The 27,984-nt window shown below is 46.2% G+C and overlaps 1 protein-coding gene across 1 annotated transcript; it reads left to right on the plus strand.

The window, feature by feature from the left end:
* The first annotated feature begins 1,503 nt into the window (after positions 1-1,503).
* LOC148408043 (cadherin-10-like) lies at positions 1,504-27,984 on the plus strand. Its single transcript, XM_088401899.1, has 12 exons — positions 1,504-1,640; positions 8,375-8,731; positions 16,549-16,843; positions 19,557-19,676; positions 19,962-20,129; positions 20,359-20,540; positions 21,698-21,951; positions 22,147-22,283; positions 22,368-22,489; positions 23,579-23,687; positions 24,051-24,302; positions 26,797-27,984. Exons 2-12 carry the CDS (start codon positions 8,528-8,530, stop codon positions 27,285-27,287), a joined length of 2,334 nt encoding a protein of 777 aa, XP_088258025.1. The 5' UTR covers positions 1,504-1,640; positions 8,375-8,527; the 3' UTR covers positions 27,288-27,984.

Below are 27,984 nucleotides of genomic sequence, written 5' to 3' on the forward strand. Positions count from 1 at the left end.
CGTTAGGGGGGGTTGGCTGTCTGTCAGCCCGTTTATGCAATGGTCCATTCCAGGTTTGAAGCCTTAGCTTGAAACCCAAGATGTACTTTGAAATCCTTACCAAGGCTTGAAACCAAAATCCTAGTTTGAAGCCCAAATTGAACCCCTTGGTTAGTTTTAAAACAGCGACCCAACCCTAGTCCGTGGGGCAAGCTACAATCCAAATCATGCATACCCGACCCTCATTAAATCCCAGCTGACAGGATTCCACAGACTCTGCACCTACTTTGAGCATGTGGAGGGGTTGAGTTGAGCCTCCAGTGTTACCTGAGGCGCTTCCTTAGAAGGTAAAGGCAGGGTCAGCAGCACATTTCAAAATGTAAATATTGCTTCACTATCGATTGACTCTTCTCTCGCCCACCTTGTAATGACGCATGCTGAGAAATCCTCCAGTCAGCTCTCAGAGAGGAATTTCTAGGGGAGAGTCATGGCAACCACGTGAGTCCACATGGGTTTATATTGACTCGGACTTCAGTCTCTTACCCTATTGAATGGATGCAGGCATGCATCCCTGCTGAAACCTTAACTTGAAGCCCATACCAGGTCGTGAAATCCAAACTGGAATTTATCATAGCTGAAGTGAGCCACAAGTTCGATGCCGCCTCCATGATCACTGTAACCCCCTGAGTTGGTCCAAAATTCTAGGGGCCTTAAAATAACCCTCCAGGTCCTCCGCGAGGGGATCAGGATTTCAGACACAGTATTCACCGTCAGATATGAAGCCTGAGAAAGACCCACCTTTCCAGACCTCAATAAATTTGAATTTAGAAATCTGGAAGGAATTTGAATGCCAAATCTTGGGACTAGATTGGAAGGTTTTTGTGGTGGTTGAATTATGGTGCAGTGAAATTTATGGGTGAACCTTAACCAACTCCCAGCCTATTGGTTGTGGCTTGTATGTAGAGAAAGAACCACGGGACAAGGGGCCGTGACAGACAACGAAAGGTTTTGGTTGATATTCCGAATCATGTTTGTACCTCTTCGGCAACCAAGGAAGCAGTTTGTCTCCATTTATGATAGAGGTTACCCAAGGAGAGGCAGAAACGGACGTAACTACGACAGATACGGACAACTCCACGAAATCAGACCCTTGCAGTCCCTGCTCCCTGGCATGTCGGGCACCACTCTCTCCTCTCCACTTCTTCCTTCCCTCCCTCCCTGTGCTTTCTTGAATGCCCCCCCCCCCCCCTTCGCTTTTCTTTATCGCCAACTTGTGAATGGCAGCCAATCAGGAGCAGAGTCGCCTTGGCTTCAGCCTCTGTGACATCCAGAGCCAAAAGTGATGCGCTGCTATACAGAAAGAGGGGGGAAGAGAAGAAAGTACGGGGGAGGGAAAAAGGGGGAGAGGCCACAATGTGAGAGGGAGGGAGGAACAGCGCACAAGTAACTCACTCTCTCTCTCTCTCTCTCTCTCTCGCCCCCTCTTTTTCTCTATGCACACACACACACACGCACAAACGCTCTCGCGCACACGCTCCCAGCAGCTGAGCCGTTGTCAGTCTTGGAATGTCGTCGCTGCCGGCGGAAGGGAGTCAGATGATCGGCTGCTAAGCGCCGCTGAGAAGCAGGAGAAGTATTGCCTCATCCCGCAGGCTACGCAAGTAAGACCTTTACTTTTTCCGTTGCCTTACGTGCGCTGTTGCAGCCATGCAACTTCAAAAGAGCTTGGATACAGAAGTATTCCCAAGTCATTGATAAGCATGTAGTGTGGGACTAGTCACTGATTGTGTTTTTGGTACGCTTGCCCGACTTCAGTACGGGGAGCGTGGGTTCACCACAAGTCCGGGGTGCTAACTGCCTTTGGTTGAAGTCGGGAAAATGGACGATCTCGGACTGGAGTCGCTGACGGTGTGACGGTCCACTTATATGACTCGGGTACAGGTTGCATGAGCTCTCTGCGACGCTGTGACTGGTCATCTGTCTCCACCGGCGATCCTTACAGTCCTTTTTTTTGCCGTCTGGGATAGGCTCCAGTAGATAGGAAAAGGATGAATGGATGACTCTCTCTCTGACTAACTTTGAATGCCGAACTGTATAATGGCTTCATTTGGAAGGCTGTTTATCTGTGATGGTCCCACTGACTCGCGATGATGTGAATATCTCCCACACGAGGCTGTCACTCACTGATCTTCCATGGAACAGCATCTTTCTTGTGGAGGGAGGTAGAACGAAAAAGGCTGATGCACATCATTCCGGGGAGGAACAAGCGTACTCTGGTTTAGGTTTTCTTGTAATAAGTGGAGTGGATTTTTTTTTGTGCGTGTATGTGTGTCTCAACAAGAAGCGTGCTCGGTGTCACAATATCGCTTTGGAAACACGAGCACGGCTCAGTGAGCTCCGGCGGAGGCGGCAGTTGGCCAAGCAGCCTTTGCAGCCAGAGAGGGGGAGAGGAAGACTCCGGAAGGTCGAGGGCTCCACCAAGTGGAGAAGCAGAACCGCATGCTCCCTCATGATGCTGAGATTCTACTTTGGTGGTCTTCACCGAGCCTCACTACACGGACTGACCAATCACACTCACACACACAAAAAATAATAAAAGACACTCATGAATTAATTGTGTATCAAAGTGCCTGAAGGACTCATTAAGGTATTGGTTTTGACTTTGATTTACTAGATTAATATTCTAGGACAAATCTAACAGAGACAAAATTGATATATTAGAGTCTTACAAGTGTATTGTAGCACATACCTGTATAAATTATACATAAATTATACATTTAACTTGATTAATTATGTTGATTTTCGGTCATGTTAGGACGCTTATTTGAAGGCCACCGATATGAGACACGGGCTTTTTTTTCCCTCATAGTCTTTTCACATTTACATCGACATGAGACTATTTCTGTTTCTGACGATTAGATAGACGGAAAGGTCACTTGATTGTCTGATTGTGTTACTTAGCTGGGTTTTATTTTGAGATGTTAGCCTGTTATGCAGTTTATGCTCAAAATGTAGTTTTATAAATGCACTAATATATATATATATATATATATATATATATATATATATATATATATATATATATATATATATATATATATAGACACTAAGGCAACCTTAAGAAATATCTTTGCTATGGACCAAAACAACGATCGGAATACTGACGTGTATTCGGGGTGTGTTTATCTTTTTTTTCCCTCGAATTTGGATCTATGTAAATGCAAATGATAGACTTCCAGATGAAGGATTTTGGAGGCCTTAGTGGAGGTCAGCTACTTGCCACTGACTGCATGAAACATCTAGCAAGATGCACGTTGTTTCCAAGATCCTTACCGAATCATCACAACCGCCCTCTGGAATTACGTTTTTTTTTTTTTTCTTTTTCATACGGCGCTGAGGGTGAAATATCCGTTCACACACCAACACACTCTGGACAATTTATTAGCATTCATAAACCATAAAGTGCACACTTATCTTTCATGGCATAATCAATTAAAGAGCGGGCTGGCGGCTTTTAAAGGGCGTCTTGTTGGAAGTTACTCACATGTTGGAGCCGCTTCTCTGATGCAATGCGGAGTCCATAATTTGGAGTATTCGAACTCAAAGACTTCCTTATAATGATCACGGGAAGAACACGGTGCTCTTTTTTAGGACTAATTATTGCTTAATGAGGCTCTTCTCCACTGTAATAGCTAATTATGCCGGATTGTTAATCGTTTATTAAGCGGTTAAAAGCGTCATGTTACGAGCATCTATAGAGGAGTTAACGGCGTTATTAATGTATCATTTTTACATACATGTGATTTGTTTTGGGGGTATAAAAATGTGAATTTGGGCTACTTGTTCTAGGAATCCGGTGTTGGTGTAAACATGATTTTAATGCGGTCCAAGACCAAGGGTGTCCTACGGTAACTTGCATGTTTAAGAGGTTTCTTCTCCTTACACACCTGGTTCAAATGATCAGTAAGCTCAGCAGAATCCCGACAACGATCCTGATCGCTTGGACTGACATAAACACTACATTAGGACACGGTTCCATATTTCGTCTGTGTATTTTGGTTTCATTGTTAGTAGCCCCTTCAGCTACGTTGTTGGGTAACTCATTTAATCTATTAAGCTGGAAAGATAGTTTCTTTATTTTACAGGATTTATCATTTATGTTAAATGTGTGAGTATGTTCTACTAAATTCTAACGGGTTCAAGAAGAACATGCATGAACTGTTTGGCTCCAATGTTAGGTATACCATCACCAATCTAAGAGACCACATGACCAATTTTAGTTCTAGACTTTGTACTTGAAAAACTCCATAGAAACTCCATAGAAAATTTTTTATACTAAGTTGCAGTGATCTGTATTTTATATATACACTCAGATCCATAATAGAAGTGAGCATTGGCATCTCTGTCACGGCAGAATTTGACCGTAGCAGACTGTGACGCACCCGATAACGCGGCGGGCAAGTGGTGTACCGTAGCCTAACGATTCCCCGCCCTACGGCGTCGAGCGACGTTTCTAAAAGTGCTTAGTGTCTTAAAGTTCGGCGTTGCGGCTGCAAGCGAGGACGTTCAATTACGGGGAAGCATACAAATGCCCGGCGAGGCCTCTCCTTCTCTCTCTCTCACTCCCACATGACGAGCAGCTAGTTTACGTCTGATCAAAGAGCTTCTTATTCAGCAAAACAAGAATGTATAATTCTGCAGATTACACAAATGGAGCGGAGCCGAGCGCCTGCCAGGATGCGTCTTAGCACAAGATTAAGGATAACAAGCGGCGGACGCCACTTGAAAAGTGCACTGGCGATCATTTGGTCCCTTCACATCCTAACTTTTTCTTTTTCTGCCTTTGACTTAATCTAGTCATAAACAACTTTTTAATACTCCCGCTGATTTTAATAGGCTGAATAAGTTAATGCAGCTTGAGTCTATAGGATCTGGCAAGGCTTCCGCATGCGCGCTCATCCTTTAATAGCGTGTTTGGAAGAATCCCGATGCGTGATACGCGCGCCCCCATCAAGGATTCATATCCAGAATGCTATTAAAGCCCAAGGACGGGCGGGAATGTTAATTAGAAAACGCAATAACAAGCGTCAGCCCAGATTAATTGCCAGGCGGCGTTTTCCTGATCTGGAGAAGGCGTGCGTCACACTGGTGTCCACATAATGGAGAAAATAAAATTAGAAATGGAGACAGGATCATCCAGCCACAACGCCCGGATAATGTCACGTCTCGACGGGAAATGCGTTTACCCGCCAAAACCGCGTCGCCGATTATCTCGTAGCAACTACTTCTCAGGTTATTTCGGGATTATCCCGGTTTAAAGCCCGCTCCGAACGCTCAAAGGCTGACTAGTCCGTTTTAGATCTGTTGGACGCGTGAGAGTCCTAGGAAACGTTAGCTGAGGCCTCTTTGAGACACGAAGGCCATCGTGTCGCCGTGACCTTTCTTTGCTCGTCATCTTCAGATGGATCTGCACCTTACTGCACGTAATTTGGAACCGGTTAAGACCGTCGGTTCTCACAGTCTCATGGGTTAGGCGGCGACGTCCTTCCGGTGTGGGCAACCAAGGCAAAATAAGAGTAGGAACTACTTGCAGAGTAGGTCTTTGAAAATTGTTTTCATTCTCAAAGTTTCCTTCTAAACATCCATCCTTCTAATTTTCTACCGTTTAACCTGTTCAAGGTCACATCACAAAGACTCCTTGCAAGTCAATGACAGAACACAAATGATCCTTCTTTAGACAAGTGCGAAAGAGTCCTCAGGATCCTGTTAAAAAAACGGGCAATTCCCTTTCCTGGACTGGACCTTATTCAATTCTAGCCCACGAGTGAGAGTTGAACGAGTGGGAGCTACACTCAAGTCAGATCAGTGAGCCAGAACACTTCCAGTGGTCCTTCCTTGGACCTAAATTGTTAAACAGGCCGCCAGTTACACCTTAGCTTTCCGTGTGTTCGGAGTAACAGTAGAGGCTGGATGCTGTCCATTGGATTGATTCCCAGTCAGTCCCTTTTTGATTTCGAATGGAGCCATGAGCGGGACTAATCCTTGCTTCCCAGGCTGCCATGTGAACTATCTTTAGACTGGTACAAATAAACTATCTGAGAGCGGTGGCAATCCTATCCGTTCTAATTTTATTTTATTTTTTCACATGTGAATAGGTTACTGCAGTACTGTATACATATTTTTCAAAGCCCCCAAATAGTACCTTCAAGGTTCTAGCCAGGGCGGTTCGGGTATTAGTTAGCACATCCACCTCACAGTTTAGGAACCGGAGTTCAAATCCACCTCGCTCTGGTCCTCACGGACTTTGCATTTCTCCCCATGCCCACGCGGGTTCTCTCCGGGCGCTCCGGCTTCCTCCCACGCTCCAAAAACATACATGGCAGGTGTTTCGGACATACTAAATCGTCCATTGGTGTAATTGGGTCTCTGGGTGCAATGCAATTGGCTGGCAACCAGTTCAGGGTGTCCATGAAGGCTTCTTCAGGCTGACATAGGCACTTGCAAGCCTTGATCCTTGTGAGGTTAAGCGTCTCTAGAAAACGGACGGCTGGTTCTAGCCAAGGAGAATATACCATGTGTGCATTTACCGCGTAGACTATTCAAAAGCCTCCTTTCACACCGACAGTCAAAGTCTTTCCAAGGTAGCTGTTAAATTCCAATCCAGCCGCGTCGAATGAGTGGTCTTTATATTCGTGAAGTATCAGAGATCAAACTGAACAAAAGCTTTGACCATGATGTGAATTGTACCACCCAAGACTTATCCCCGTGTTGATCAGGCATCCCTTTTATTCATCCTTGATATTTTCACGTGGTACAACGCGTTAAATCTGCAGAAAAGACACTGCAGTCCTAAAAAAAAGTTCTGGTATTTAAATTGAGTTCCAAGTGGTCCATTGACCTTTGAGTCCTGGCTGAAGAGCTCAAGTCACAGACTAGTGAGCACCCTGCGAGTATTCCGGCCTGAAACGGAGGGACATACTTAATGGGCTTTTTAAGAAAGAGAGATTTATTACAATTAACTTCCTAAAAGACCATCAATTATTCAAGTGCGGCCAAATTACCTATCAGGTCCGAGTCCTGGTGGGGATTTGGAGAGGAAGGAGAGTGCCAATATTAGGAAATACTTTTCATAAGTCAGACAGGGTGATTTGTCTTGGATTGCATCGCGGCGTCAAAGGAGCGAAAAAGGAATCGAAGGGATTGACTGAAAGTAATGAACGCAAGACCAAATTAGCTCAAAAATTCCAGCACTGAGCGACGCGATTAATCTCAGAGTTGCTGACAGAGGAGCTGCGCTGGGATAGTTTGAGGCCAGGAACCAAACTAAAGTCGCAGATGGATGAATTAGGCCCGTCACTCATCTGCTCCAAGGCTCACTTTGCATCTGGGGACGCATTAGACCGGCGTGCTTTACTTTGCTAAGTAAATACAAGCATCCCGTCTGATGAATGTGTCTGACTCGACTCCGCTCGCATGCGAGGTATTGACGGCAAGGTGCGCTTTCCGACCGCCTTGTATTCCGCGAACCGCGGCAACACATAATTAACCTCGGTGATGAATTTACACAGGACGGGAAATTGCTGCATTAATAAGACATTATTTTACATGGAAATGACTTTTTCTGTCACGCTTAATGATATTTGCAATTCAACAACAACACCAGCTCATTAAGTGTTTAATGTTGTTTTTTGCTGCACTCAAAAATTCGACGAACGTATTAGCTCTTGTTAAAACGCAGTGCAGTTGTAACCGGCGCAAACTATAATCGCAATAATAATGTATCCTTCCATGATTTTGTTTTTTGTATATTGCTACTCCTTAAAGGCGCAAGTAATTGCAGTAATTCCCATCTGATTGTGGGAATGGAAGAAATGGCAGCCGGACAGACTGTTTTCATCTTGTTGGATTGGTCACAAACTCAAATGTTTTGCTAAATACATGAACTCCGCCTGCCCATCATCCGGTGATTCCGGTTAGTTCAACGTGCGACAGCCGCTACCCCGAGGGCAATCCGGTTCCGGAGAGAGAATCCACTCCAAGATAACCTTACATTGCGGCAAATGGGCATTGCGTTTCAGTATGGTGGGAGGGCTCGAGCCTACAGAGACTCAGGGAGAGTTAGCGGCCATTCATCATGCTCTGTCGCACTGTTATGTGGTGTGTTGTATAAAAAAAAATAAAATTTGTGCCCAAAAAGAGACACATGCCTGTTTAGCCCCCATACTATGAAGCTCAATGGTAAGAAAAGGTAAGCCCTTTATTTAAGTATGTTCAATGTCCGTCAGGAAGCGGATTTCACTTCTCACTAGGGATTGCCGGTCCCCCTAAATCGTGAAAAACAATATATCGCTGTAATCTTGGAGTCCTTAACTAAAGTTTCTTGTTTTTCTCACAGGTATCTGGTGTTTGGTATCTTCGTGAGGAATACAATGTGTGATGCGCTCACACTACCTTACAGCCACCGTCAAGTCCCGAGATCCGTTTCTCAGTAATTCACCGGTTGTCATCATCATCGTTCCAGAGGTGCCCGACTACTGACTCGGATACCATGCTCGTCGGCCGGGTGGTCCTGATGCTGTGCACCCTGTGGCCCGCCAACGCCCTCCCGCTCAGGCCTGGGAATTTTGGGAATGCGTTTGGAATGCAAGAGAGCGACGGCCGGATTCTGCAGCGCTCCAAGAGGGGATGGATGTGGAATCAATTCTTTCTGATGGAGGAATACACAGGAAATGACTACCAGTATGTCGGCAAGGTAAAAATGCCAAAATAGATTGGGTGCGACATAATTACCAAAGGCTTCAATGACTTGCTGAAGCCTGAAAGAGGAATGGGCAGACACAACACTCTTAGCTTCTAAAGAATCCTTTGAAGCCAATTGCGCACCAATGATAAATTCAGCAACGGCACTAATCACACTCTATCAATGTTTTCACATATGTATGATATTTTTTCCAAAACAAAAATGCAGCACTTTGCCGCAAAGACACATTGTTTAATGAATTCAATGCAACTTAAACCCGAAACACCGAATTGACTTTTAAGTGCTTCCATCAAAGAAAGACCCCCTCACCAGTTCTGGCAATCAGCAAGCAATCTGGCTGGTGTGCACATCTGTCAGAAAAGACATGGTCTCGGGTCCTAGGTGCAGCACTCAAGAGGGAGATTTTGGGTCCAAATGGTAATTGCAGGAGTTTTGAAAAAACAACCATTAGGGTATTTGAGAGAACATACTTGCTTTCTTGGTTAGAGAGAAGTGGACGCTTCGGAGAATATGACTATCTCTGCAGCCTCACCAGATCTGGATCAAACCTTTGTTTGTAATAAACGACTGCTTAGTGACATTACTTTGCCGTCTGGGAGGTAATACATGAACTTAGGGTATTTCTACTTGTAGTAAGCCGTTGAGCTATGACTGTTGCCAGATCTATCGAGTGTTGAATTCGCCAACTGCGAGGTTGTAATCAGGGGAACTCGTCCGACGTAACAAATTATGACGGTATTATGAAACAATAGCAGCAACTATGACTTATTCCTATTACGTTGGCAACTAAATTTGCGTGAATTTTTCGTCAGGGTTCGTCCCTCCACTCGGCACAGCTCAGTAGGCTAGCGATGTTAGATTGTTCTTACAGTGTAATGAAAAGACTTTTTTTCAATCAAGTGTTGATTGGCAGCTTCTGAGTGAAAGCGTTCCATCGTGCGTGTTTGACTACGGAGGTATTTAAAGACTTTTGTTTGACAGGAAGAAGTGAGGAGAAAGTGCAACAACGGAGTAGCTAATCAATCACTTGCGACCTATTGATTTTTTTTTCAAAAATAGTACTTGTCTGCTGAGGCCCAGACAGATCCTCTGGCTGGAGGAGGCCTCGCGCCGGGCAGCTCACATTCGATTTTCAGAGTTTGTTAGCTGAGCATCCAACGCGGCAAGGTCTCGGGCCAATCGGGGCGGTCTTAAGGATCCCGAGATTGATTCCGCCCGGCAGCTTTGCGGAAATGCGAGCGAGGCGAGGCGAGTCCCGGCGCTTCCCGAACCGCGGCTCGACACGTTTCCCGCAAGCGCGCCCGCTCAAAAAATGATGAGCTGCGGGACACGTGCGCCCGCGCCGGATCAGAGAGGGGGGCCGCTGTCAGCCGGGCCGGGGCCGACGCAATAAAGACAGGTGTGATGAGGAAGGAAACGCTACACTTATCAACTCCGGCGAGGCAAATGCGGTGACTGTCGACAGCCAATTTTCTCGGGGGAGGCTGCCTTTCATCACGCACCTCATCCTCGGCGGTAAACAAGTGTGGCGGGGTGAGCCGCGGGGGGGCTCTGACAACTTCTTCTTTTGCTGCAGCTATCGCACTGGAAGCACACACACAAATGGATTGGCGGGGAGGAGGAAGAAGAAAGCGTATCAATCAGGCGGGCGGATGAAATGCGCCTTGTTGTGTTATGTGATGCGGCGGCAAAGTAAATGCCAAGTGTGAGGCGGGTTATCTGTTGATGCGTCGGCTGCCACGCGCCTCGCCTTGATGTTCCCCGCAGCCGCATGACAGCGCGGGCTTCATTTCTGCTGTCCAATATCCTTCATTATTCCGCTGTCAGAAAAAACATGAGGCTGTAATGAATTGCCGGGGAAGGCTGGGGGTGAGGCGCCGGAGGGGGCGAGCGGCGGAGGTGAGGCGCGGACGCACATGTATGGCTAATTTCGTCTTTCTGAGGCAGAGGCGAGAAGAGATGCGCCAGGAGACGCGGAAAGCACTTAATGGCGCCGCCTTGATGGTCCAAATCGTAAAGATCATTTCTTGGCATGGGCGACGGGAGGCCTTGTTTGTTTCATGTTCAATCAAATCCCGGGACCGGGCCCCCGCACGCTCCCTTAAAAGGTTGATTTCTTAATTGCGGCAATCAAATGCCACGCAAAGAAAAGTCACTAACAAAGCGAGTTCTTTTGCAAATTGGAATATTGTCGGGCCCCTGGCACCAGAGGTGGAAAAATGTAGCCCTTAAAAATCGGACTTTGTGTTCTTGTTCATTTAAAAGATGTAAGTACATTGAATCTAACAGAATCGAACAAATTGTTTCATTTTCTCTTTTTTTAGGCTTCCTTCCCGTCGACACTTTCAATTTTTCATGGACAAAGGTCCATGGTTATCACCCCAACGTGACTTTTAGCAATTAATTTCCATTCGGCTTCGTCAAGTGCACCTTGCACAAACCTTGCTCCTTTTGTTCTGTTACTTGAATTCCTCCAACATGTTATTCCTTCTTCGTGTTCACATTCTTAGTGATGTGCTAGAACAGACTGACAGACAAAACCGCGTCAATAAAAAGAAGCCAGAGTTCATCCAAGCTCAAAAGAACAGGTGGGCGTTTTTTTTTTTTTTTTTTAGACCGACCGATAGGTGCTAACGCAGGAACACACTAATGTAGCGTTGTGAGATGAGGTGCATGTGCCAATTGAATAATCTTAATCTGACGCTGACCCAACCCGCAAACAAAAACCCGACTCACATCCGCATACGGTCTTTTTCAATACAGTGGGCCCCCTCGTTACGAGAAGAATCTGTTCCGCGGTTGGGTTCGTAAGGCGAATTCACCGTATGGCGGGCAACACAAGACTCACATCCGCATACGGTCTTTTTCGATACAGTGGGCCCCCTCGTTACGAGAAGAATCCGTTCTGCGGTTGGGTTCGTAAGGCGAATTCATCGTATGGCGGGCAACACAAACCTATGTTAAATAGCTACCTGTTTTGTTGCCTGCCGAAGGAGACAAAACAACACAAATACGGCCAACCCCCTGGGGTCATGACAGTTGTTTTTGTCACAAAGCCATATAGAGGGGACGAAAAAACTTTGTACTCCACATCGCAACATGAAATAAACCTAAGACAGGGACGCTGTAACAAACCTCCGAATTTAACAGCAAAGCCTATATGCTCACTGTATCCTAACGAAGCGAGTTAGCGACTTGTTAGCTTGTCGCCACTCGATAACCGGCCTCCATATAATTCAAACGCAACAAGATAGACGTAAACGGCCTTGAGAGCGTCGTATTCCTTTGATGCGTAGAGACATCCTCGCCAGCGAACGAATCGAGGGGAGTAGCAAACTATTAGTACTCGGTAGCTCCTCAGCGCTGCCTGGCACGTACCCCGGCAACGACGGGAAGCGTAAGCCCATCCAATCCCATTTGAAGTGACTTTCACAGGGCGGCTAATAAGTGCGATGGCTGCCTGCACGCAGCTGCGGCAGCCCACTTCTAAAGCCGGCGAACACTCGCAATGCTGAGCAATACATTCACAAACTTCACGCGAGCAGGGGCGAGCGCCGAGCAAAATCCCATTAAGGCGCTGGCACCTTCCATTGTGCCCTGCCTCATAAAACCCTTGCCTTCATAAGAGTTATTACTATTTCATTTTAGCTGTGTTCATATTTTTCGCCAGCCTTGAGACGTGGCGCCGGCCTCGCTCACCACTTGAAAGAAATATAATATAAAGAAAGCAGCCTTCAGCTACAGCCGGGTCCAAGTCGGACCTGCGGAAATAGCACTCTGGTACAACGCTTCACTGTTTTAACGGTAAAGAGACGGCAAGAGCGGGCGGGAGAGTAATTATTCCGTCTCCATTCTGTTTCGCTATCTCCTGGCTGCAGCAGCGAGCGACATGGAGCGGAGGAGCTGACAAGAATTGCCAATGATTTCCTCGCTTTGCAGACAATTCCTCAGTGTTTGTGCGAGGCAATTTCACTCATCAAGGCTCTCCTCTGTGCTTGTGTCGCACGGCCATGAAAAGGCGTTTTTTTTTTTTTCCCTTTTCTTTTTCATGCGCGGCCACCAAACGTACGCAAATGGGCCGCGGCCGCGCTCTGCATTTGATTTCGCCAAAGCCGCGTGGAGACGCTTCATGTAAGCGTTTGTAAGAGGATGCGGCAACGCTCTTCTCCGAGTTTTCTTCCCTTCTGCCTCCTGCCGGCTCGAGACGCGCAAACGAGCTCGGTTTGTGGGGCTTTAACGCAATTATTTGGGGATTTCTTGTCACGCTCCTTGTTGGCGCACTCTGCATGTGGTCACCCCGCTCTAATTAGCACAGATGTCAAAGATTATGGCCACGGTGCGAAGATACAAAACAAAATCAGAGATGGCGCCAAGGGGACCTTCTTCACACGGCATCTTCACACTAATCTTGTATGATGCGGAGATTTTTCCGCCATGGAAACGATTCGTCGTCGACGGGACCTTTGGTGGAACGCGCTCGCGTTTGCGGCTTTATGACGGAAAACTCTGAAAAAAATACACAGATTGAGCACCTACTGGAGGGGTTTTACATCTGTCGATAGGGGTCGGTAGATGGTCCTTCTCAGCCCGTATATTTTTACGAGGCGTCGCATCATAAAGCGCTCCGGTATTGTGTAGGGGCGCTGATTAAAGGTGGCCGTCGCGTTAGCGACGAGTCGATTCGGTGACGGATCGCTCCGGATTTAAGGAGTTCCGCTTAACGAAATGACGGGATCTTCTTCACCGTTCATCATTAACCGTCTGAAAAGTATGCCTTTAAAGATCGCCAAAATGATCCTTGCAAACCAATCCGGTCACAGTTTCTTGAGACTTCTTCACGTGGTAAATGTCATGCCGACACGTGAAGCTCATTCGAATTTTCAAAGAGTCATCAATTTCAGTCGTCAATCGTCACTGCTGCAATGGGGATTTGAAGGTTTCGCAATTTAACTTCTTCTATTTATGGTTTTTGCCAGGCGTCGGTGGTTCAAATTGGTAGCAATTGGGGGAAAAATTGTGGTTTTAGATCGATGGAAATATATGTTTCCGGGCACGATTTCTTCAGACTTATTATGTGGGTCTATTTAAGACATTTGTCCCCTTTCTCTTTCCAAACAAACAGTATTTTCTTATAATTCCGGTCATTATTAAAAAAAAGTGACTTTTTAGAGATTCTTGTTTGATTGAAAAGTTGATCAACTCTTGTAACGATTATCTTAGCATTAATTTAGCATGTCTAGTTTAAAGGTGTCAAAGTCCAGTCCTCGAGAGTCGGTATGCTAGATATCTTCCGTTTGTCTCTCCCCAACAAACCTGATTCAAATGATTAGCTCATTAGCAAGCAATGCAAGATTTGGATAAAATGAACCTAATGGTTAGAATCGAGTATGTTTGCGAGAAAGGGTTAGAAAACACGCAGACCGCCGGACCTCGAGGGCTGGAGTTTGCTACCGGTGCTTTAGTGTATGTGGTGAAAATTTAGGAGCAATTTACCACAATCTCAAGCGCACGTTTATCTCTGAAAGTATCTAACTTGGAGCAAAATCGATCCTTCCCTCTCTTCTTATTTTTTTCGCAGCCCGCTGACTTCCATGTTGCTAAAGGTACGGCGCATTAGGCTGTAAACAGCCTGCCGGTATAGCTTCTCATTATGGAAATAAGACCGTGACAGCTGATGGAATATGCTACGAGCTCCTGTCGACAATAACGATAAAAATGTTGTCCTGGGAGTTGATTGCTGTATGGTGCCCTGCAGGTTGTAACAAGGTGTGGGTGGTTCATGGCAAGCGGGCACGTGGAAGCCCATTTAGATGCAAACAAATTCCTGCCAACAGCTCGCCGGCGTAAAGCTGTCACTCACAGGCCCCGCCTTCGCATCTCCAAGGCCTCGTAAATCCGACGTCCCCTCGCAAATAAGGCCGGTGGAAGTTCCAGCTGGCGACGGCGATGTTTTCAAACCCGTTTTCACGGCCGGGTGACGCAATCTTTCTTTCCCCGAACGTTTGAACTCAACTTGAGTTGTTGACGCCGTTCATCTCAGCAGCTAACAAATAATTGGCTTCCTCAAAGCACGGCGTTACATTAATATTAACAAATGGTATAGCGACGTGTCATTAAATGTGCTGGAGAAGCTCTCTAAAAATAGTTGATGCGCAAGTATAATGACTTTGAATCAAACATCCGTCACCTTCTCCTAGAAGGTGATAGATAAGTCAGAGGTGACTAATTTTAGCCCCTGCTGCAGCCGCAGGTCAGCTTCCAGTCGTTCCTCAACCGCGCAATTCGGATGATGAATCCAGAGCTGTGATTTGTGAAATATTTCACAGGCGCTGGCGGGACGTTTTAGCGCGTCTTGCCTGTTTTGGGGAAGAAAAATGTCAAAGTTGTCAAGATGCATCATAAGGATATAAGTGATTATCAATTGTTTAGATATGGTAAAGAATCGGCAACAAGAATCGGAACAAAAGAATCGGCTGCGGTTTGTTCCAAGCCATACGGAGTCGTGAATGTTTGTCAGATCCTTGCAGGGAGTTTAAGGGCAGGGGTGCCCAAGTCTGGTCCTCAAGAGCCCCTATCTAGCCTGTTTTCCATTTTACCCTCATGCGGTACCTCCAAGTAACCGTGATCGTCATCAGATGTTTGCAGAGCTTGCTTATGAGCTGAACATTTGAATGCGGTGTGTTCGAGGAAACGGATGAGGGTTACATGGAAAACAGGGACTCTCGAGGACCGGACTTGGGCACCCCTGTTTTAGCTTCTCAGGTCTGGTTTGAGGAAGAAAAAAAATGGGGCTTGTAAAACATAAAGGTTTCCTCTAAATTTAGCAGGAGACATGCAAAAAAGTCTGAAGCACCCATAGCTGAAAAAAAAACGAACAGGAACAGGTCATTTTGCTTTCAATCAGACATTTTGTCAACTCCAGGGGTCTTTATTTTCACAAACTGCAGCTAGGGAGTTTGGAGGTTCCTTGGAAGGACTCCCGTTACGCTGGCAATATACAGTGAATTTGAGTTTCCGGTACCTCAAAAGGACTTTCAAGGCAGGACCCGAGTTTAAAATTATGGCTTCAACCCAGAGTTGCATAAAAATAAAAGACAGTTTCAAAACTGGATTAGGTTTTAAAGTTGGAAGACTGACAAAATGATTTCAAGCCAGGTTTAAAATGGGCTTTCGCAGACACGGTAAGGCTTTAGAATACAAGAGCCATTTTTTATTAGGAGCTTGCCACATCCCTCATGAAATGGAGAAAAAATCTTTCATTTTCTTGAGAAAGTACTACAAATGCCTCACACCACGATGTTTCATAGCCTCGACTTCAGCCATAAACAAGTGCAGAGAAGAAGCGTTCCATGTCCTTGAGCAAGATGTGTTAATGCGACCAAATGAGAGATGTATTTGAGTCTTGCTCCTGGTCCAAAAGAAGAAAGGCAAAGTGGGGCATACAAAGCTCTTCGGCGGGATTTTACGGTTCCTAATGCGCGTTTAAAGTGGCGCCGCCGCCGCCGCCGCCGCCCCCGAATCGCCGCTGCATCGATCGGGTCCGACGTAGCGGTCTGATACAAAAGGATGAATGGCTTGAATGGTCGAGTGCTGCAAATTAGGGAGAAGAAATGCGCTGGAAAACACTTTTGAGTGCAGCTGCCGAGTGCAACTTATGAGTATATTCTACGGTCCGACCACTCAGGTGAAGTCATCACACAAAGGGTTTCTTCTCCCAACAGGGGAAGGAAAAAAGAATAAAAAAAAGGCCAAGGCTGCAATCTAGATATCTGCGTCTATATCAAGTGCTCTCTGTGTAATTTTCTTAGCTGCACTCCAACATGGACAAAGACGACGGCACGGTCAAGTACGTGCTGACGGGAGACGGAGCCGGAACGCTGTTTCAGATCGACGAAAAGTCCGGCGACATCCACGCCACCAGGAAGCTGGACCGCGAGGAGAAGTCCATGTACACGCTCCATGCCAAAGTGCTGGATCGCAACACCGACGAAGAGTTGGAGCCCGACACCGAGTTCAACATCAAGATCCACGACATCAATGACAACGCGCCCAAATTTGAGCAGGACATCTACTTCGCCAATGTCCCGGAGATGTCCGACGTCGGTGAGTGCAGGTTGACGATTCGGAGAATTTCTCAGGGTCGGAAATCTCAGAAGTCGGATTTTTTTTTTCACCTTATCGCAAGAATTCTGAGTCAATTTCATGAGAATAAAGTCACAATTCTGACAAGACGTTTAGAATTGACTATGAGGTGACTCTCAGAATTCTCACATTAAGCAGAGTTTTCTTTCTTTAAAGTCTTTAAATTCTGACCTTATCCTCGGAATTCAGTCAGAAATCCTAGGAGTCCGAATTCCGACTATGAACTAGTAAAGTCAGGATTCTGAGTAAAATTGAGAATTCTGAACAAAGTCAGAACTCTGACTTCAGAATGAGATTTCTCACTTGAAAGTCAGATTTCTGAGAAATTCTGACTTGAAAGTGAGAATCTGGAGATAACTAAGTATCCTGGCTAATGATTCCTCCTCCATAGCAATTGGACGATAACACATACTCTTCTACGATACTTCTAATAAATTAAATGAATATTGGCTACTAGTCAAATATACACGAGCCCTTGCTTGGTTATCAAGGAATTTGTTTTGACCAAAAATATAAGCGGCACGCAAAGGCACCGTGCGTCGTAGCAAAATGAATGAAAGCGCTAATAGATGCTAATAGCGCTAATTTTAAAGTAGCTACGGCACGAGCCGATCAATTCGCATCGCTGTTGCTATGAGCGTCTAATTTTGTTTTTCCTAACTCCGAGGGAGATAAGCATTTGCGCGGTATTTGAAATCCGCTTCAACGGGCAGAAAGTCCCAATGCAAAGATTCCGAGAAAGAAATCAACATAAAAGCACTTTGCAGTGAATTAGAGGACGAGAGGCGGCGCGCGTGATAAGCGGCCCTTTCATTTGTGTTCATTCATTACGCTGCAACGATAAATGGAAGGCAAAGGCTGTAGCGGTGGCGCTCGTTTAGTCGTCATGTGATGTTATATTCAAGTTATTTGTGTTTGGTCGGCCCCATTAAACATTCACAACAAGCCCTGTCATTTTTCCATTTTTAATAGCCGCTCCGCGCGCTTTATGTTCTGATTGTCACTCTTTCCAATTAAGGATTTGCTTGGTCGCACTTATTTCATTCCGCCACGAGTATAAATAAACCGAACGGCCTGAATGTAAGCGCTATGCCTATGAAGCGCAATGCCAGATGGAAAAAAAAAATCAATTATCAGGCCACAAATGAATACAATTGAGCAATCAGGGGGTCAATCAAAAGCCAATTATCTGGGCGGCGAATAACAAAAAGCCTTGTTTGGGGGATTCATGATGCCGAAATAAAGACGGGTCAGGGTCGCCGTTAGTCATCGGGTCGACTAATAAACAGTTTGGATTGAACGCCGCGCTTCATCAAGTCGGCCGGCCATGAAGAGGCGGCGGCCATCGGTTCCGGCACTAAGTGGGACAGATGTTCAAGGCTTCATTAGTATGCGGCGAGACTCGGCGACCCGAACGCTACGCAGGCAGCGGAGGTCTCCTGAATGCCAAGGACGACATTAGCCACGCGGCCTTGAGGAGGTTATGGAGCCTCTGTCTTTTTATTTGTATTGTTTTCTTTCTCTCCGCGATAGCCTGCCTCCATTACTGCTCCGACCTGACCTTTCACCCCGATGAGCCTGGTAAAATAGCGTTATCATTAAAGCGCGACGTTATGCATAGTCGACATTTAGCAGCCGGTTAACGAGGTTATTTAAGGGCAAACTATTGCAAGGGGCCATTTTGACTTGACGTATATTTTTTTTTAGGTATTTAATACACCGGCAACCATCTTGTGGCTCAAGAAGTCATTTAATTTTTCATTGAATCGTTAATTCATCCACCTAGTTTCGACCCGACGGACCACCGGTCTAAAATGAGCGCGTCGGTGTCTCTGTTTCATAGATTTAACATCGGATTCCGTTTCAAACTCATGTCTGCATGCCGAAGTGGAAGTCTTCATTGTGAAATCGTCTTGACAGTTCGGGACGGTTGCTGGATAACGACGGAGAGTAACGAGGAAACGTCTCGTCACAGCTTTCTTTGATTGATCCGGTTTTATTTTGATAACATTTTGTGCTTAGCGACTGAAAGGCCTGGGGATCGACTAGGTAATGTTACTTTTTCATGAATATGCAATAGTATCCGCTTACAGACGACTTCTTTGAATCTTAACTATGTGTGGTTGACCTGTATTTAACCTTTCAGATTTGAAGCGGTTCACTGGGCCAAGCTACAAATGACTCAGTGATTAACTATTAATTCATTTTACAGTTAAGTAAATGAAACCCAATAAAAATGTTGAATGTTGTGTTTTCTACACAAGATTCTACGCTATTTTGGGAAATGTCGGGTGGCATGGCTCGGTGGTAGCGTGGTCGTCTCCCAGCTGAGAGGCTGTGGGTTCGATCCCCCGACCATCGAGACCATGTCGGAGTGTCCTTGAGCAAGACACTAAACCCCTGATGCTACGTCATCAGTAGGTAAATGACTAGTTAGAGTAAAGCGCTTTGAGTACCTCAGGTAGAAAAGCGCTATATAAGTGAAATTCCATTTACCATTTACCATACATGCCATGGAACAGGTCCTAAGGTGTAATACACATGAGAGGAAACAAAACATCACAGCAAATAAGTCAAACTCGGATATAACGTGGACCTTTTTTATGCCTTATAGTTCAAAAACATGTATTATAAATAAACCGTAATACACCGTTTCGCTTCTGTTCTTTCCCAGGCACTTTTGTGGCCACGGTGACGGCGACGGATGCCGACGACCAAACGTACGGCAACAGCGCCAAGCTGGTCTACAGCATTCTTCAAGGACAGCCTTACTTTTCTGTGGATTCCGAGAACGGTATGTCAAGCGAAGCAACACCCGCCTTGCCAGTGAAACCCCCCGCTCGTATGCACTCTATAAAAAGGTCTCGTTAAGAGTGTGACGGAACATTAAACAGCATCCCGTTGGAATGAGGATTTCTTTCTCCCGTTCTTAAGCAGCGCTAAAGACACGTTTTACGGCACTAACCCTGCAAATCCGTCTCTTAAAACACTAAGCTAATTAGGAGAAAGACGACTTAAAACCGGGGAGAGAACGTGCAAGGGACGGAACGTGATTTTTTTTCTTCTGCTTCTTCTTCAGGCACCATCAGGACCGCGCTACCCAGCATGGACCGGGAGGTCAAGGAGAATTACCAGGTGGTGATCCAGGCCAAGGACATGGCCGGACAGATGGGGGGCCTCTCGGGGACCACTACAGTCAGCATTACCCTCTCAGACGTCAATGACAGTCCGCCCCGCTTTGCCAACCGTAAGCGTTGCCACTGATACCCAAGTATAGCTTTTCAAAATATGTTAATAGTTTGTTTGACTTGATAGATGACTCACTCGTTCTTACGGGTGCAGTTCTCCCCCGTGTTAGGAAATCTTCTGACCTTGACTTTGTAGCTCTTGCGCAAAAGAATGATGTTTTCAAATGTGTCATTCTTCACTAAAAGTGACCAAATATGACCCCAAGTTTAAGGACGACCTCCTTTCAGACTCCTTCCGCATCACCGCCAAGGAATCCACAGAGGTCGGCGGCGCCGTGGGCCGCATCAAAGCCGACGATCCCGACGTGGATCGCAACGCGGAGATGGAGTACAGCGTGGTCGGAGGCCACGATCACTTCAGCGTTGTCACGGACAAGACCACCCAAGAGGGCATCATCATCATCAAAAGGGTGATTGTGCATACTTGATATTATCTTACCGCGGTTTCCTGCATTTTCATTTTGTCCGAGCAAGACGGCAAGTTAATTGTGACGTCCTTGGAAAAGCGCTCCGGTTTTTTCTACAGCGCAAACCGGGAGCGAGTAGAGTAGCTCCGATAAGTCGGTTCAGGTTCCTTTCGCTCAACATGTCCTTTGCATAGACCAAAATCTCCTCTACCGAGCACACCAGGACTTAGTTGCTGAAATGAATTGGCCCACGACCCTCCTAGTTCCCTGTCCCCCAAGCCGGTCTTTGGAAAAGCCAAGATCTCTTGTACGGAGCACACTAGGACTAAGTAGTGACTCAAATGGGTCAAATAAATATAGACCAAAAAAAACCTGTCCACCACAGTGGACAAAAGTGAATAGGAATAGGCCTGGTCCTAGGAGGATAAGAGGTGGTGCCTCTCCACGGTAAACCATAACTATGATGTGGCCCCCATTGAAAATTTTTGTGACACTCCCGTTTTATGCCACTTGATAGCTACTGATCTGCACCGAGCGCGCTTTCCCTCCGCGAGAAAAATCTGGCACGACACGTGGAGCGGCACACAGGAGATTAATGTGCCTGAGACGCTTTAAACCCCACAAGAAGATCTGCTTAATTCACATTTTTTCCCCCGAAAGAATCCTGAACCACTGCCCGACTTTTAAAAATCTGCTATCGTTATCACGCTTTCTCACCGCAATATTACCTTGTCGCTTTTTAAGTTCCTGGATGGGATGAAACTGAGCGTATTGCCTGTGCACTTTCATTTAACTGAACTTTTATCAGCTTTCACGTCTCATAGTGAGTAACTTCCAAAGCACAATCGCGGCGTTTGAGATTAGAGGCCGCTGCCTGATAAGGTTCATTCACATGAGAAAGGATAAATGACAGAATTTGCTTTGGAAAGTGACGTATAAAACCGGCTATATCCCGGGCCTTTGAAAGGAAGAATATAAACGGACTCTTTTGCCAGAAACTCATCGTTTTCCCCCAAGATCTTCCCGATCAGCATTCCTCGCTCTGACTTGTACCTTCCAATTGAGTGCGCGGCTGAGATAAAGGCCGACAAATGGAAACGCTCAAGTGCCTATTACAGTCCCGCGGCGAGATTCCTGACGCCGATCCCTCTCATCTGCAGGCGCTCGATTACGAGAGTAAGCCAGACTACGAGTTTCAGGTGGAGGTGAGGAACACGTACCTGGATGTCAAGTACATCCAGGGTCAGAAGTTCAAGGACTACGCCACCATCAAGGTGACCGTGGAGGATGCGGACGAACCCCCCGTTTTCGCCTGCAACCCTTACTTCATCGAAGTGCACGAGGACACGGCGGCCGGCAGCTTCGTGGGCGTGGTGTCGGCCCGGGACCCCGACGCCGATAACAATGTGGTCAAGTACGCTGCAATCGTTTGAGCTTCTGCTGAAATCTGCTCAACCCGCATGATCTGTACTGTAAAGACCGGGGAACCCAAAAACCATTGGCAGTCGATTATGCTCAGATTCATATTTCAAAGCAAACTATCTAGCAAGTATTACTGATAGAAAGCCTGGTGGCACTAATGAGATTTTTTTGCGGCATCTTGGCGCAGATACTCCATTGATCGTCACACCGACCTGGAGAGGCTCTTCCACATCGATTCATTAAACGGCACCATTACAACTCGGAAGGCTTTGGACAGAGAAATGTCCAAATGGCACAACATCTCTGTGATGGCCGTAGAAATGAGTAAGACTTTTCATTTCTGCCTGTTGGTGACTTCCGCTTGCTGCTGACGATCGCTGACGAGCCTAATCCTGTCGTTCATTTTAGACAATGCGCATCAGGTCACCCGCGTGCCAGTATTCATCAAAGTGTTGGACGTGAACGACAACGCCCCCGAGTTCGCCATGTCCTATGACACGTTTGTCTGCGAGAACGTCAAAGAAGGACAGGTACGTAGTTAACAATAATAATGTCAACCAACATACTGGATTTTTGGGGGCTTGGAGTCAAATGAACTTGTATAGCCCTGAATCGCCAAAGAATGTCGAAAGGCTTCACAAATTCACAGCATTCCCTGAACGAAGGTCCCAGAAGGACAATGAAAAACTCCAAACCCCATCTGGGGAAAAATAAGAAACCTTGCCACGGGTGGGAGGAGACCCAGGCTGCAAAGGATTCAGAGTGCTTAGTTAACACATAGGGCAGTATTAAATGATGAGAACTAGAATATTGACAGCCCAATATGCAGGAAAACACCTTTGAATATGAAGGTCCTTTTCAAAACTATCAGGCCCTTGATCAGGTTTTAAGGCGCGCTTAAAATCATTCGATTTTCTCAAAAATAGACAATGTGCCTTATAATTCAGCTTGTCTCATGATAGCGGTCATTCTTTCATTTTCGATACGATATCTATATTGCAGCATAGTGTAATTTTCAACGACGATTTCACGCGATATATCGAGGAATAATACATGCTTTATAGGAGTGCTAGTATCTGAGATTTTGGACATCCACTTATGTAATTTGCGACTCCTTTGTTGATTGATCTCGGATTGGAACACCTGTACCTTATGACCCAACGTATGGAAATTTCCAAAAATTGACCTGTTCATCGACGCCGTTCCTTATAATTCAATGCAGGTTACAGTCGTCAAAAAAAACCTCACAACCACTCAACGTTCCACATCATCGCGTATAACATTGCACGTAGGATACCCACGGAGAAAAGTGAAGTTGAGACAACAAACAGCAGTCCTAACTGTCCCCGGGCAAAGCACCAAACCAGTTGGCAGTGAAAGCGGTCGCTTGCTGACATTGAGAGAGGAAGAAGGTTGCTGTTAGCACGTTAGCGGCGCACAGTCATACATCCGTGTCGCCGTCCAAGAGTTGTTGTTGTTCACAGCGGAGCCAAACGAGAGGCAGCTCATTCTTTAATGAGCTCATTTGCAGATCATTGTGCTTCCTGTCAGCTTGTGATTATTTCAATTCCCCAAACTGTTTTTTTGTGGCTAATATATTTTTTTTAATTCTCTCACAGTTGATTCAGACCATCAGCGCTGTGGATACAGACGAGCCTCTGGTTGGACACAAATTTCTCTTCAGTATTAAGGAAGACAATCCCAACTTCACCATAAGTGACCAGGAAGGTTAGAAATCGTGCTTTTTAAAAATAACTTGTAGCAGCGTCGTTAAACCCCTTGGTGTCGATTTGACCCAATTTGGGCTTTGATCCTGATACAGAAAAAACATACGCTGAGGCTAGAATTGACTATAAGCTCAAAAATAGACTATAGGTTGATTTCTCAATACTTGTAACTTGAATTTTATTTTTTTTATTGCACATTTTTACACTGACGGGTTAGGGTTAGGGTTACACTGAAGACCTGTAAGAACCATCGACACGCACGGGTTAACCCGCAAAAATTTAAGCGGTCCGACTTGGCTTCGACTTTTGACAAGGCTATCAAAAGGTGGCTAATCATTCAGCACTCTACATTCTCTTCCTGCAGATAACACCGCCAATATCCTGACCCGGCGGGAAGGCTTCAGCCGGCGCGAGATGAGCGTCTATTTTCTGCCCGTGGTAATCTCGGACAGCGACTACCCCATCCAGAGCAGTACCAGCACGCTGATCGTGCGCGTTTGCGCCTGCGACAGCCGTGGCAACATGCAGTCGTGCGACCCCGAGGTTCTGCCCTTCTCTGACGGGCTCACCACCGGCGCCCTGGTGGCTATATTGCTCTGCGTCATCATTCTGCTCAGTGAGTTGTCAATACTTTAAAAAAAAAACTCTGTCTTGAAAACATACCGTGTTTGAGAGGTCAATGTCAACTGATAAAAACCTCCGAGGAAGTAGCACTATATTTACAACCGAAATCCAAATGTGTATGTGACCCTAACCTTGGTTGCAAAGGTTGTTCAGGCGGTCTTAAGTCTTTCCAGAGTGCCGCGTTTGCTCATTGTGAAAATTTTAGACTACTTTCTGGATAACTGTTTGGTGGGGGTAAAAGCATGGAGGAATTTACTGTTAATTAGGATCAGAGTACACAGAACTTGATTGGGGGCCAGTAAATGTGCAAAGGGGGTGGGGCTGATTCGCTGCCAAGGCTTTGAGCCGGTGCAAATTCTGGCAACAGAGTTCTGGACATACTGCACTGAAGCCTTTCCATGGACTTGAAAGGCACCCCAGATAAAGGAGCTGCTTGCATTTGTCTTGAAGATTAGTAATCAGACCCTGGGGTCTAGGATTGGTTTTAGGAAGAAGGATCACTGGGTTAAGGTCTCCAACCGACTGGTGCTAACTCATAGCCCACAAGCTCTTTTTCTTGGTTTTCACACATGGCTTTCTACCAATCTTCAGCTTCCATTCTCCTCACAAAAAGGTCTACGATTTCGAGAGCAGGGTTTGTAAAAGATTGCAATTCAGGACTATCCAAGGGTAGCGATGCATATTTTGTGATATTTTTTCAGTCCTCTCCATAGCACTTGATTTAAAGGTGTGGAAATTGAATAAATTTCCACTGCAGCCAACTGAATCCCATCTGGAAGGCTAAAAAATATCACAGGTGCTTCATGAAGATTAGTTTTCCCACCACTATCTAAAGCATCTAGGTCTGATTGATTCATTGCTGAAATGTGAGTTTGGAATTGCTTTTTTTTGTTTTTTTGTTTTGTTTTTAAGGTCTGTGATGGATCTGATATTACACGAATTGCTCAGACATCTAACAGACAAACTAATGATTTGACCTGTTTACCTTGTTTCCCCGCGTATCACTCCGCGTAGCAATCTTTGCCCTCGGAACTGTTGGGGGAACTTTGCACCTTGATTTAGAGGTTAGGTAAGGAACAAGAACTGATTCAGGATCACCTAAGTGGCCTAGTCCACCTCGATTGAGTTGTTGCTTGGTATTTGAGGTGTGCAAATGTTTGCCACACAGTTAAACCCAAACTTTCTCCTCTGCGGCGAACGGTCACGAAATCGATCTGCCCGTCATCAAACGGGTTTCGCGCTTAGCAAAATATCACACTGGCCTCAGCTTGGGTCGGCTCGTTGCATTGTGTACGCGTCCTCATTATGTCCCCTCCGTCACGTCCGAGAGCGAGGCGGCCACTCCGTCAGAAATGATCACAAGGCGCCACTCAAACAGCCACCTTGCGCCCCCGTCCGACCCCGCGTGCGCCGCATTGTAATTAGCACCCGGGCGGGAGGCTGGTGGACAAGCATGCCGCCCGCGGTGAGGACAGAAAAGGTGAAGGACTCGTGGAAAATTCAGAAATTGTTTTTCACTCTCACTCGATACAAGCGGCGACTGCGTGGCTGCTGCCAAAAGAACGAAAGGAGATTCGAGAGGTTGTGTGCCGGCCAGCATTAAAAGTATCCTCCGAGCGAGGTGCATCTCATACAGTCAACACGCCATTCAAGGGAAAAGAAAGAAAAAGCTTTCTCGCTAAATCTTTAATAATAGGAGGTGAACGCCTGAGGCAGTGCCGAGGATTCATCAATGGCAGCAAATGTGTTTTCCGCTCTGTACTTTCGCTCACTGCCATTCCCTAATACATGTTAGTATGTATGCCATTTACCCTTTCACTCGTTTAGTTTTTTACTATATTTTGCGGACTATAAAGCCGGTATTCCACTGAGGGTCGAACACTGTGGAGTTTCTGCAAAGGTAGCTGCTCTTTAGAGCTCCTCCAGGGTTGGTTGAAGGTCAGCAGATACTCACGAGGTGATCACAGGTCGCCAAAACTCTAACAATTTTTTCTTGTGACAAGAGCAACGTCTGGTGATCTGCGGTGACCTCCGGCGAACTTGAATGTACCCTGTAGGTTCTGTAGGGCCGGTATCCTCCACGTTTTTGATGGTTGTCTCTCAGACACACCTGATTCAAATGATTAGGACCATTCTCAAGTTCCCGTTGAGCTTTCTGATGAGCATATTATCTGGGAGTATTTAGAATTTGGAAGAAAAACCTTACAAAACGTGCAGGACACCTGTCCTCGAGGACCTTTGTTTGATACCTGTCCTGTAGGAGATCAAAAGAACCTCTACCTTTGTGGGAACTCGCTAGCGTTTGCCCCTCAGTGGGATACCAGTTTCAGCCGCACTTAAAATCCTTCAATTTTCCCAAAAACTGACAGTCCGCCTCGTAATCGGGTGCGGCTTTTTTAAAAAAGTGCATTGTCTGCCGCAAAATAGTTATCGAGATGTATATTCTTTGACCAGCTAGGCCATCCTTTCCCGTTATCTCTGCGCAGTGATTGTGGTTCTCTTCAGCGCCTTGAAGAGACAGAGGAAGAAAGAGCCGCTAATCATCTCCAAAGACGACGTCCGGGACAACGTGGTCAGCTACAACGACGAGGGCGGCGGCGAGGAGGACACGCAGGCCTTCGACATCGGGACGCTACGCAACCCCGAGGTGATGGACGCTAACAAGTTACGCAGGGACATCATCCCCGAGATGCTGTTTTCCTTTCGGAGGACATCGCCCATAAAGGATAACACGGACGTCAGGGACTTCATTAACGGGAGGCTTCAAGAGAACGATTCCGATCCCACCGCGCCCCCTTATGACTCGCTGGCCACGTACGCTTACGAAGGCAGCGGCTCGCTGGCGGAATCGCTCAGCTCGCTGGAGTCCGCTGCCACCGAGGGGGACCAGGAGTACGATTACCTCAGCGGCTGGGGACCGCAGTTCAAGAAGCTGGCGGAAATGTACATCGGCAGAAGCCCGGATCGGGAAACCTAGAAGGAGCCCCGACGCAATTTTTCCCAATCGGTTCGTTTGTTAGCGTGCTAGCAGAACACGCTCCCTGTCCTGCTAGCGCGGGAGCTAGCAAGTAACCATTCGCCTACCTATGTACCAAGCTAATTATCTGTTCATGTCCCACGCGCTAGCTAGTGCGCTAGTCCACTAGTTGTCTGTTTGACTTTCACACGTGCACGTATTTGCACACACGTGCGTCAAAGGCCAACGGGATTCAGAACTTGACCGTGACGGTCCGGTTCTCCAACTTTTACTGTTTTTGCTCATTCTAAGTAAAGATGCCTTTTGACTTTTAGGACTTTTTGTGATCATGGCGTGGAAATGTGTTTTGTAACCGAGCAGGGCGATAGCAGTATTGTATACTCTCAATGTTTTAATGGCGCTGGATTGTGTTCGGGAGTCCAGTCACTCCATGGAAAACAGTACATGTACAAAGTGTTTTTCAGCATTCTATATAATCTTTGCTATTATTTGTCTGACGAGCGATGTCCATGTGAACGGTCGGTGCAGTTAATTTGTCAAACCGGAGTCATTTCATGAAGTAGGCGTGACATGTAACCAGAAAGTGTACGTCGTAGGAAAACACTGGATTTCATGCTGCTTGAATGCCCAGTCACATTGTTTTATATTTATATTTTTCTACCTATTTTTATAATAAAAGTCAGGCGGGAAAATTTGC

The sequence above is a fragment of the Hippichthys cyanospilos genome, chromosome 19 (genome assembly GCF_059441005.1).
Source record: "Hippichthys cyanospilos isolate Australia breed blue-spotted pipefish chromosome 19, RoL_Hcya_1.0, whole genome shotgun sequence".
Classification (NCBI taxonomy): domain Eukaryota; kingdom Metazoa; phylum Chordata; class Actinopteri; order Syngnathiformes; family Syngnathidae; genus Hippichthys; species Hippichthys cyanospilos.